Source organism: Anomalospiza imberbis, chromosome 25 (genome assembly GCF_031753505.1).
Source record: "Anomalospiza imberbis isolate Cuckoo-Finch-1a 21T00152 chromosome 25, ASM3175350v1, whole genome shotgun sequence".
NCBI lineage: Eukaryota > Metazoa > Chordata > Aves > Passeriformes > Viduidae > Anomalospiza > Anomalospiza imberbis.
In genome coordinates this window covers 1,751,926-1,764,175 of record NC_089705.1, presented here as the reverse complement: position 1 = coordinate 1,764,175, position 12,250 = coordinate 1,751,926, and the positions used below count along the sequence as shown (strand labels likewise).

Sequence of the window (12,250 nt, the reverse complement as noted above, 5' to 3'; positions counted from 1 at the left end):
CTGTCCCCAGCACGGCTGGGAACACGGGGCACAGGAGCAGCTGTCCCCGGCTGCTCTGTGCAGCACATCCCAGCCATCCCTCCTCCTTCTCCTCCCAGCTCCCTGGGGACCCAAATCCCCGTGCCTCTCATCCCTCTCCTCAGCAGAGCCCAAATCCCTGGAAGCAGGACCCTGCTGCTCTCAGCCCTCTCCTCTGTGGAGCCTAAATCCCTGGAGCCAAATCCCCTTTCCTCTCAGCCCTCTTCACAACAGAGCCCCAAATCCCTGGGGCCAATTCCCAATTCCTCCCAGCTCTCTCTTCAGTGGATCCCAAATCCCTGAAACCAGGACCCTGTTCCTCTCAGCCCTCTTCTCAGTGGATCCCAAATCCCTGGAGCCAGGTCCCTGCTGCTCTCAGCCCTCTCCTCCCCATGTGACACCCCCCAGCATGCAGCACCCCCAGGCACAGGCAGGTTTTTGATGGGGCAAAGGGGAACAGGGCAGGAATTGCCCAGGAGGATTTCCAGGTGAATAAAGGGAATTGATGGGCTGAGTGCAGCTCAATTCCTTGGGAGGAGCAAGTGGAAGGGGGGAATTCCAGACTTTTTTTTATAATAATCCTATTTTTTCCCCTAAAGTTTGTGTCCAAGGCCAGGCTGGAGAAGGCTCTGAGCACCCTGCTCCAGGGGGATCTGTCCCTGCCCACAGCAGCGGTTGGAACTGGGTGATCTTTAAGGTCCTTTCCAACCAAAGCAGTCTGGGATTGTGGGAATTCAGCCTGGCATCTGCAGAGCACCCATTGCTCACGGCCTCAGTTCTGTGAGGAGGAAAAAACTGGGGGGGAAAAGGAGAAAAAACGGGAAAAAAATACAATTGTGGCATTTCCATGAGGGCAGCACTTCCCCTGCAGGGATGGGATGGCTGCAGCAGAACCAGGATTTATCCAGATGTGCCTCCAGGGACCTGGGAAATAAAAGGGGAATTAAAGAGTGCCACTTATACACGTAGTGATATGTTGGGACTTTAAAATTTATTCCAACATGCTGTTTTTTTAAAAATATGCCCAGACCGAGCAGACAATCTGAGCTGTAGTAAAGGCAATATTATACTTGTAAAAACTTCTCATTCACAGTACAGATGTCATTTACAATAAGGGTCACAAACATCAAATACTGAGTATTTTTCTTTTTTTTTTTTTTTTTTTCTTGTTGTTTTCTTGTTTTTTTGTGTGTTTTTTGTTCAGTTTTTTTTTTTTTTGTTGTTGTTTTTACATCAGACTGTGCTTTTTACCTGCATTTTTTTTGCACTGATATAACCATACAGACATTGCAAGATGCAAGTGTAGAAACTGGAGTTCAAATAAAATTACAGGCAAAACTACCAAATTCCATTGGACGCTGTACATATTTACAGAACCATTTTTTGGAATGTATTGCCATTTTAAGAACATATAGAAACTTTCTACAGACTATTCCACTTACAGAATACATACACCTTTTAGAAAAAAAGGCAAATATTTATCTTACATGAGACCATGTATATTAAATTTGCGTACACATTATTATTATTAATTATTATTATTATTAATTATTTTTTACATTACATTTACTAAAGTGATCGTAAGTGCCATCATATCTCAGTAATGAAAACAGATTGGTTTTATGCCATCAGGACTGATGTTTTTTAGTTTATTTTTTTCTTTTTTTCTCTTTTTTTTTTTTTTTTGTAAATAACTTACAATATGGTTTTATTTGTAAATACTGTGCAATAGACAGAAAAGTCAAAAGGAAAGAAAAGAAAAAAAACAGATTAACAGAGAAAAAGCAAGGAGAGCAGGGAAGGGCTAGATCAAATCGTGGAGGATTTTGCATGGAAATTGGGATAATTTGAATGACTTCTCTGAGGATATTGCTTGTTCAGGTGCTGTCCCTGTGGATTTTGAACAAAACCCGGGGCAGGGAAAGCTGCAGATTTGTTGGGGAGGGGGAGGCAGAGCCCCAGCCCCGGCAGGAAGGATCTGGGATCTCTGGGTGAACACAGGTGGGAATTACCTGCCCTGCCCCAGGGCTGGGCTGGATTTGGGATCAGAGCAGGGCGTGGGACTGGTGGGACATTCGGGACACCAGGGCTGGGATGTCACCCCTTAGGAGCAGGTGAGGAACTGCATTTCTCAGTGGAAAGCTGGGAATTCACAGCTGTTTCATGATGGATTTGTTCCCTGCTGCAGCTCCTGGGTATCCAGCCAAGGAGCTGGCAATAATCCGAGCTGGCAGAGCTCTGCCTCGAGGATGGGGTGGTTTTGGGGAGCCCTCTCCTCATCCCATGGTCTGCTCAGCCCTGCAAGACCCCGAGCCCAATTTAGGAGCTAAATCCCTGCTGCAGTACAAAGGAGTTGATGAAACTCCAGAGGTGCTCAAGATTAAGGTCCAAGAGCTTTCTGAGCTCTGGATGTCAGTCCTGGTATAAGGACACTGTCAGGGAGTGATCCCAGAGCTTGGGCCAAGTCCTCTGTGTGCAGGAGGATTTCTGGCTGCCAGAGCATCCCTGTGTGATCCAGGAGCCAGCCAAACAGCTCAGCAGGGAGGGAAATATCAGTGAAATAATCAGTGAAATATCCCCGTGGGATTGGGGCTGATGGAGCAGCCACACCACAGAGGAGCAGCCAGGCCCTGTGCCCTCATGGATTATAAATTGGAGAAGCTCTGCCATGAGAAAAGCAGGGGATTTTATTTCCACCTGCTGCTGAACAGGGAGGGCTGGGCTCTGCTTTTTCATTTACATTATTAATACATTCTCTAGTAAATTATCCCACTAATTGCTCTGCAAAGCAACAGAGCCACCCTTGCAGCCCTTGTGGGAAGCAAAAAGGGATTTTCCATCCCTGTTTTGCAGGCAGAACAGACATTCAGAGCGACATGAAAAGCTGTGACCAACAATCAGCTTTCACCGAGGGTGACACAGGGAGACCAGAGGGGATCCGGCTGGAAACGGCAGCCACCGCTGAGGGCTGGGAACAACACCCAACCCCATGAAAATCCCGGGAATGACATTCCTGTGCTCCTCGGGCCAGAGGGACACACTTTTGCCCAGGGTCGCGGTGACTCCGCTGCCCGGAGCCGCCGTGCCCGCAGACAGAGATGCTGGTGCTGGTGCTGCGGGTCCCTCCCGCGGAGCTCTGAGCTGGCAGTGCGACCATTAGCCCTTAATTAGCAATTAGTTATTTTTGGGGGGAGCCTTCTCGCCCCTTGGGTACAGCGTGAAGCACCATTTCACCCCAGCCACAGAAGCCAAACTGGGTTGGGACTCAGTTTTTGTGCCCATCTCCTGAGTTTGTGGCCGTCCCTGCCTGCCCCGCTCCGTGGCTGCCGGGTGTGGGCAGGGGATCCGGGCAGGGAATGTCCCCGGGAGCACCTCAGTCCTCTCCCAAACTCCTTTTCCTGTTTTTTTTTTTTTTTTTTTTTTTTTTTTTTTTTTTGTTTTGTTTTGTTTTGTTTTGTTTGTTTGTTTGTTTTTTGGCCCCGTGTGAAGGGATCTGGATGGCTACACACAAACTGCCCGGATGCTCCGCAGCTGAGGTGCAGAAAGCTTTGGGCTGCTGGAAAAGCTTAAAAATCCTGATGATGACAATAATAAACCCCCACAACAACGACAACAAAGTAATCAATAATCAAAATAATCAATGTAAAGACTTTGGGGTTTTCTTGGGCTTTTTCCTCCCTTGCCTCTTTCCACAAATGACAGAGGGGAAAAAGATCCACACAAAGTTTAAATAGATTTAAGATTGAAATGCAGTTACAGAAAGAAGCTGAGCAGATTTGATCTAGCCCAAAACTCACGGCAAATGCACCAAAAAACCAGACACAGCTGCTGCAGTATTTTATGTACCACACACATATATATATATATATATGTATATATATATATATGTGTGTAAAATTAAATACAAAAAGCTACCTTGGATCAAGTTAAGAATGTGACAAGGGGCAGAAAGTGGCCGAAATCAGGGAAATCGCTCGATTTCCTGGAGGGTTTCTAGGGATGTTCACACCAGCCCCGGCCGAGCACTCCACTCCCACTCACCCTGGGATTAAGCGCGTATTAAGCACGCACTTAAAGCCTGAGGAGGGTTTAAGCTGGTGCTTAAGAGCTCGAGTGAATGGAGCCGAGCTCCTGCCCCTGCTCCTGCCTCTGGAACAGGAGCAGCTTCCAGGCTCGGGGCCAAAAAAGGGGGAGATGGGAAAAAGGGAAACCTGATAAAAGTGCTAATTAGGGGATAAATTGGTTCTGGACGTTGTTTTGGGTCACTGTCACAGCCTTAATGGTATTTCCATATCTTTTTTTTTTTTTTGTACTTAATTCCCTTTACAAGAAAAGAAAAAAAAAAAAAAAAAAAAAAAAAGGAAAAAAGAAGAAGAAAAAATGACAGAAGATTATTTAAAAATTTCTATTCTTTGCCCGTGAAACGGGAACAGTTCGTAGCTCATCAAGTCTGGCAAGGAAATATGTTCTCATTCAGGATTTTATTTGATTCCTTTTAATATTTTTTTTTGTATTTTTATTTTTTTTTAAAAAGTGTATTACGTACCCGATAAACTGGAACAGCTCTGAAAGAAGAAAGAACTGGTCCACTGGTTAAATATTTATATCTTTTTTTTTTTTTAATTAAAAAAAAGAGGTTTGTACAGATGCCATCGACCAGAAAACCCTCTGAAGTAGTAAAGAACCTGCTGGGGCAAACGACTTGAAGCTTTGTGATTTAAAAAGTAGTGACAGAGGAATGGCTCTGTCGGGGTCACTCTGGATTTGGTATTGGATTTATCGGCAGTTGAGGTCTTTGCTCTGCCAGGGACGCTCATCACGAAAAATCTGCTCTGGAAAAAGCTGCTGCGCATGCATGACAAGCTGATTTTGCAAGCATTCACCATTCAGCATCAAATTTTTATCTCCCAAAACCAGCCAAAAACAGGGCCCGTGTGTGGCAGAAGGGCTGAGCTGGGGAAGTCCCGCGTCAGTAAATAAATAAAGGTGACAACAGGAGCCAGAGTCACCGAGAGCCCAGCAGAGGAGCAGAGCCCAGAGTCCCTGCATCCCTGGGGCTCCCAAAGCAGCCAGGAACGAGCCTGGGGGGGATGGGATGGGATGGGATGGGATGGGATGGGATGGGATGGGATGGGATGGGATGGGATGGGATGGAGGGAGCTTGTCCACAACTCAAACATGCCGGAGGGAGAAAGGGTTTCAAGGCAGAGCTCCTCCCCCTCTGACACCAAGGGAGGGTTTGCAGAGGCTCCCCCAGCCCAGGGAGGCTCAAGCACAGGCAGGGCTTTGCCGGGGCGCTGCGGGAGGATTAAAGCAAAGCAAGCAGGAGGCTCGTCCAGCGAGAGACCCTTCCAGGCACGGGCTCTACATTCCATACATTCCTACCTTCTCGCAGGTAAATCTTTGAAGAAGAATTTTTTTTTTTTTTAAGTTTTTTTTTGTCCCTTTTTTTTTTTTTTTTTTTAAAGAAAAGTGCTTTGCTGGGTTCTGCAGGAGGGAGGGGTGCTCACGGTTCGTTTTCCTCTTTTCGAGGGACAATTTCTCTCCCTGCACACAACGAACCTCCCCTGCTCAAGGAAGTGCTACTTTCAGTCACAAGGTCAGGGTAAACACGTTTTTCAAATGTAAAGCAGTTTCAACTGTTTAAAGCACAACCATAGGGATGCCAGGAAAAAGAAAACAAAAAAAACCAAGCACTTTGCAAGAATTAAATAAAGCATGTAATAAATACGATTCATAAACTTCTGTACACAGGAGCAAGGGTTTGGGTTTTTTTTTCTTTTTTTTTTTTTTAATCATTTAATCAATATAAAAAAAAGTTTTTTTCTGTTTTGCTTTTGTTTTCAGTGCATCTTCTTGCTCTTTAAAATGCTTAACCCTTTCCTTTCTGCATCTCTCAGGCCCAGGATTACGCACACCTAAATGGCAAAAAAGACAAGGTCTAACAAACCCCCTTTCCAAAAAACTCTAAAAAAATATTCACAGCCTCAAACAGTTTTGTACATTTCAAGCAACAAAAGGTATAGAAAAAGGCACAAGTAACTGCATACATGTGGAGATAATACCAGACTGGGACAAAGAAAACCAGGAATTTTCCATGGGTTTGGTCATTCACTAGAGTGCTTCTTATGATTATACTAAAGGAAATAGTGTTGAAAATGTCTGTTGATTTTACAGAGGAAGCCTAAAGGTGGAACAGCTGGTGGAGGCTTAAGTACTTCCCACGTTTTCATCCACCTTTTCGTGAGTTTGACCTAAATCGGAGTGCTCTGGGTGTGGGCTGCTCCCGCCGGGCTCTCTGGAGAGGTTCCTGGGGCGCAGGGCCTGGGGGTGGCCAGGGGGGACTTCTGAGGGGCTGTCCCTGGCCAGTGAGGGGACGGCTGAGATGAAAGTGCAGGCTGGTTCCGAAGGGGTGCTCGAGTTGCCCGATTGCTGCTTGCCCGTGTCTTTGGAGGGTTCCTCCCCGCTGGCCGAGGGCTCTGGAGAGGGCTCCCGGGGGGTGCTGGGGCTGCCTGGGGACACCGAGGGCCGCGGCTGCTCCGCCGGGCTGGGCTCGGCCTCCGCCGCGGGCCTGTGCTCCTCCTGCTCCTGCTGGGGCTCGCTAGTCCTCATCTTCTCCAAGAAGCCACCACCCGCCAGCTCCGGGGACAGGGTGTACTTGGAGACCTTGGCCACGGGGGACACGGACGCCGAAGACGGCTCTGGAGGGCTTTGGGGCTCCCCGTCCCTCGTGGTGGCCCGGCTGAGCTGGGCGAGGCCGCTGGATGCAGAGAAGTGTCCGGCTTGGAGGGACAGCACGGGGCCGGGCACCAGGCTGGCGTGGGAGCTGGGCCTGGCCTGCACCATCTGGATGCCCCCAATGGGGATCATGGGGTACGGGGTCCTGGCGAGCTGCTGCGAGTGCAGCGGGAGGTGGCTGAAGACATTCTCCTCCCCTCGGCCGGGAGCGTGGAGGTCGTGAGGGACCTGCAGGGGCCGGGGGCACGCAGGCGGCGGCGTGCCGGGGGAGCAGGGCGGGCTGCGGGGTTCCATCTTCTGTGCCAAGGGGGAAAAGAAGAGCTGGGTCAGTGTGACACACGGGGATGGCCTCAACAGCAGCAAGGCTCGCTGCAAGGACTGGGGTTGGGGGTTTATTCTGATTTCAGGGAGGTCAATCAGCTGAGGGAGGTGTGGAGCCCCAAACCTTGAAGGTGAGGAGCAGCACAACCCACAGCATTTCCCTTCTTGGTCAAATATACCCATGGTGTTTTGGGGCACAGATCCAGGTATCTGGCTTAGGCCTGGATCATTACAAAATCAGAGAATTATTTGGTTGGAATGAACCTTTAAAGGCCATCTTGTCCAACCACCTGCTGTGGGCAGGGAAATCTTTTACTAGACCAGGTTGCTCCCAGCCCCATCCAACCTGGCCTTGGGCTCTTCCAGGGACCCCCCTGGACACCCTGTGCCAGAGCCTCCCCACCCTCTGCATAAATAATTTCCTCCTTAGCTCTAGTCTGGATCTCCCCTCTTTTAGTTTAAAACCATCACCCCTACTCTCAGAGCTGACTCAGGAACACTGTCAGAGCTGCCAGTGTTTGCTGCCAGCTCAGCTGCTTGGGGTCCCTGTCAGTGCAGGGGGTTCCTGAGAGCCCAGAATTAGGCTATTTCATTCATTTATTTATTTATTCATTCATTTTCACTGTGCTTGCCTAAAGCAGGATTGCATCCTTACAGCTGCTGAGTGCAGGGATGCTTCCAGTGAGAGGTGGCATCACCTCCAGCACACCCAGCAGTGGGTCCCCACCACCACCCTCATGGGGTGCTCTGTGCAAATCAAGGGTTCAGACCCTACATTTTACCTTTTCCTCTTTCTCTCTCGGTGCTTCCCATAGTTTCCTAACGTACATCATGGAGAGATATGTGGCTAAACAGAAATGGATTAATTAGTGATGAGGTTATGACTAAATCCCTGCACAGGACTCCCAAGAAGAGGAAGCAACAGAAACTGAAATCAACTTTCAATTAAGATGGGGTTGAAGACGAAGTGTAAGGACCCACTGGAGGGCACATTTCTTTGTAGGATTATGGGGAATAATTCCCTGATCCTGTGAGCTGGATCTCTGAGGAGACAGCAGAGGAAAGCAGCAAAAGAGAACAGGAAAGAGAAAAAGGAAGAGCCACCAAAGGTAGTGTGTGCTGGGTCAGCAGTGACAAGCCCAAACACTGCTAAATGTCACTTATCCACAGGAAGCCTTGGCTAAATCACTTCAGGGATGCTGGGAAAGCCCAAACAAATAATTCAGCGGTGCAACAATCACCACGAGGAGACACTGCCCTAAGCAAGGGTCAGTGGGAAGGGAGATGGTTGTGGCGAGACTTGGCAGTGAGCCTCACACTGGAACTGAGCTAAGATCATCTTCAAGCTCTGTTTGGGACCCGATAAACCCTCCTCTGGTCTTTCTGTCTCTTGTGGCCTTACCAGGAATGTTAATTTTGCAATGAAAGCCTGGCTGTCCATCGTGCTGATAAAGGGGAATTTTTCCATTTAGGTTTTTCCTGTTGCTTTGGAGGCATACAGAGAAGCAACAGTGGTGGCTCTGAGTGCAGAAAAGGAGCAGGAAAATGAAGCCAAAAGGTAAATGTGAACAAAGGAGCTGAAAGGTGGGAATGGCAGACAAGCAGGGCTTAAAACATTGACTCCTACTGTGGATTTGGGAGCTGAGGGGATTTGCTCCAAGCAGAGGCAGCGGGAAGTTATCCTGACAGAAGAGTTGAAGGATGAGGGTTTCCAGAGCCCTGGGATTCACCACAAGAAGTGAATTGACAGGAAAGGGAAGCAGCGTTAAAGGAAGCCAAGATTTGGTCCTAAAGTAAAGGAGAGTCTCTGAGAAGGTAAGACAAAGACTCAGAGTGGAAGGGAGGAGGAAGGAGGCACCACAGGACAGAAGGTTAGCGTGGGCATGGGAGAAAAGTCTGGAGAAGCCCTGGCTCAGCATCTGGGGTGGCAGGGGTTCTGTAAAGGCCTCTCTCTCTCCCCAGTGCAGCCCCTGAGGGCTGGAGTCTCTCCCCACAGCGAGGAGATCTCATGTTCATCAGACAACTGACAGCAGAGCCAGGCACTCCAGCAGGAATGGGAAATATTCCCCCACATCAATCTGCCTGCAGCTCTGGGAGGAACAGGCAATTTCCCTTTACCCACAGGATTTGATTTGTCCAGCAGAGAGATTAAATCATGTTCTGGACCCAGTGGGAAACCCCTCTCTGTGCTGAAGGGAGAAGTGAGATGAAATGAGAGCTGTCCAAACAAGCATTTCTCAGCAGCTCATCCAGCAGAGCTGGCTGTGGGTGGACACAGGGCTCAGCCAGGGCTGCTGCAGAGCTGGCTCTGGACACTGACCGCTGGGAAATGGTCACAGCTCCACCCCAGCCGGGGAAACCTCAGGGATGGGAATGAAATTCCCAGGAACAAAAAGGCTCTTTGTGACAATTAATCATTAAGAGGTTGTCCTTGGTGATTGTCCCAGCAGGACTGGCTGGCTCAGCAGTGGGAATAACCCCTTGGAGAAGGGATAACTTTATTTCTCTCCAACTGAGAAAGGCAGGACTCAAATGGGTGCAAAACCCACTGCTGACCCCTGTTCCTGTTCTCTGGGTCACCTGTGACAGTGGTCACAGAGTCCCTGTGCCCTTCTGCATCACAGCCTTCACCAAAAACTGTGTCAGAAACCACCCTGTGGGGACCAGAGGGCAGCAGGGCACTGGACTTACCAGCTTGGACTCGTAGAGCTGTACGTTTTTGCCAAAGAACCTGTGAGGTAGAGGCATCGAAGAGAATATCCCGGGCTGGGCTTGATATGAGCTTGGAACTTTGTCCTCTGCTGATTTGCTAGTACCAGGCAAGTCCTCTTTGCCAGTGGGTGGACACCTGGACAGCTCCAAGCAGCCTGGAGACAAGACTTTCTTCAGGGAGAAGTACCTCAGGGATGCCATCTCTCTGCTGGGTGACGAGTGCCTGGCAGGGGCCGCTTCTCCGCTTGTCCTCGGGGACAGCTCCCTCCGGGGGGAAAGGTGCCTGCTGGGCGACAGCTCGAGCCTTGGGGACACACATCTCAGGGGAGAGGCCTCCCTTCTGGGAGAGAGGCGCTGGCAGGGGGACAGCCCCCTCCCTGGGGACAGGCACCTCAGGGAGGACAGCTCTGCTGTGGGGGAGAAGCGTTTGGGGGACGTTTCGTTTTTGGTCAGTAAGTGCTTCCTTGCTATCATTGGTCTGCTGCTGCCACCTCCTCTGCCACAGTCCTGGCTCGGGGACCACCTTTTCCTCGGGGAGGTGTCTTTGGAGGTCGACAGGTCCATGACCAAGGACATCTGTGGCCTTGTGACAGACTCTCTCTCAGCAGGAGCCAAGTGCTCGGTGGAGGTCAAAGCTGGTCTGTGGAGGCTCAAGAAGCTGTGGCACACAGCAATGTCGCTGCTGTCTGCTGACCACTTGGTCTCCAGCCCTGAGGAGGAGGAGGAGGCCTGCTGGCCTTCCCCTGCTTTTGGGGCGCTGGAAGCAGCTTCTTGAGCTGTGGATGTTTCGGTGCCTTCCTCTGGAGAAGACGGGGAGCCCCCCGAGGAGTGCAGCAGGAGGGTGCTGTGTTTGCCTTCCGGCAGCTTCAGCGCTGGCTCGTCTTGGCTCTCCTCTTCCTCCTCATCTTCCTCGTCCTCATTGTCATCATCGTCGTCAGATTCCTCGAGGTCTGAAAACTGGTGTTCCTCGATGGGCTCAGATCCCTCCCGCCCCTCAGAGTCCTGGAAAAGGTCTTCACTGGTTCCTGGGGGCAAACACAGAACAGAGAGTATAAAACACACATTCAGGGGCTGTTTCTGTGCTAAATCTGCTCACCAAACACACGTAAGGGGCTATTTTTGTGTTAAATCTGCTCACCAAACACACGTAAGGGGCTCTTTTTGAGTTAAATCTGCTCACCAAACACATGTAAGGGGTTATTTTTGAGTTAAATCTGCTCACCAAACACATGTTCAGGGTCTATTTTTGTGCTAAATCTGCTCACCAAACACATGTAAGGGGCTATTTCTGTGCTAAATCTGCTCACAAGCTCTTAGGGCACCAGGGGAGAGAGGATCTGGCTGCTCCTAGGTCTGATCATCTCCTGCTTTGAAGCTGCTGCCTTGCCCTCTCTGCCAACTCCACTGCTGATGACTCCAGTAGATCCCAGTGAATCCCACTGTACCCCAGTTTCAATTCCAGCTCTGCCAGCGCACGCAGCCCTCGGTCCTTGCTGGGCACCTGCCACACTCTTTATATTTACTCTAAAATAGTAAAAAAAACCCCTTTAATAGATGAGAGCAGCAGCACCTTCACCCTTCAGTGGGGTTTGAAGATTATTTGTTACAATGGTGATGCCAGAATATCCCCAGCTGCCACCAGCTCCATGTGTTGGGCCTTTTCCTGCCTAGATTTCATGACAGATAATCATCAGCAAGGCAGGACTTTTGCTAAAAATCAAACAAGGTTGGAAGGAGCATCTGTGGATTCTCCCTGGGTAGGATAAATTCCAGCTGTGGTTTGAGGACAGAGCGTTTGGGGCTTTGTAAATCAGAGCTTGTAGGCAGTGACAAGGATAAAAAAGCAAATTCTACAGGATTTTACATATTTCTGCAGGTTACAATGCATCTCTCTGCCGCCTGAAGGGCCAGCAGGAGCTTTCTGAGCTGGGTACCGAGCTTTCAATGCTCAGAGAAAAATCTGCTTTTCCCCTGGCGGGCGTGCAGAGCTGCTGGCAGCAGGGACAGCCCAGCCCGGAGAGGTCCGTCGGGAACAGCCGCTGGATGTCACTGCAGCCCAGCAGAACGGCACTGCCAGGTCCCCTGCGCCGGAGGGGCTGGGAGATGTCCGGCCGTGCCCAGCGGGGCACCTGGAGCTGCTGGGACACACTGGGATCCCACACCCGGAGCTGCTGGGACACACTGGGATCCCATACCCGGAGCTGCTGGGACACACTGGGATCCCACACCCGGAGCTGCTGGGACACACTGGGATCCCACAGCTGGAGCTGCTGGGACACACTGGGATCCCACACCTGGAGCTGCTGGGACACACTGGGATCCCACACCCGGAGCTGCTGGGACACACTGGGATCCCACACCCGGAGCTGCTGGGACACATGCGGATCCCGGTCTGGTAGCAGAGCCAGGACGCTGCCGGGACAACTGTGTGTGACATCCGTGTGTGACATCTGTGTGTGAC

At 50.2% G+C, this 12,250-nt stretch overlaps 1 protein-coding gene and 1 long non-coding RNA gene across 11 annotated transcripts in view; one reads left to right on the top strand and one right to left on the bottom strand.

Annotated features, from left to right (window-relative positions):
* Positions 1–5,626: 5,626 nt before the first annotated feature.
* The window catches only part of HIVEP3 (HIVEP zinc finger 3), a 253,756-nt gene continuing 247,132 nt past the window's right edge, over positions 5,627–12,250 (bottom strand). For all 9 annotated transcript variants that reach the window (XM_068172672.1, XM_068172674.1, XM_068172675.1 and 6 more), the window contains 2 exons: positions 9,769–10,814; positions 5,627–7,053 (listed from right to left, as the gene is read on the bottom strand). In XM_068172672.1, the coding sequence (XP_068028773.1) occupies positions 6,229–7,053; positions 9,769–10,814 (1,871 nt within the window). In that variant the 3' untranslated portion in view covers positions 5,627–6,228. The remainder of the gene's footprint in view (positions 7,054–9,768; positions 10,815–12,250) is intronic.
* On the top strand, positions 6,756–11,019 carry LOC137462407 (uncharacterized). 2 transcript variants are annotated; one of them, XR_010993683.1, is made up of 3 exons: positions 6,756–6,891; positions 8,081–8,186; positions 8,550–11,019. It is a non-coding gene; the product is annotated as an uncharacterized lncRNA (long non-coding RNA). The 2 variants fall into 2 exon arrangements; XR_010993684.1 differs by lacking the exon at positions 6,756–6,891 and adding an exon at positions 7,017–7,208.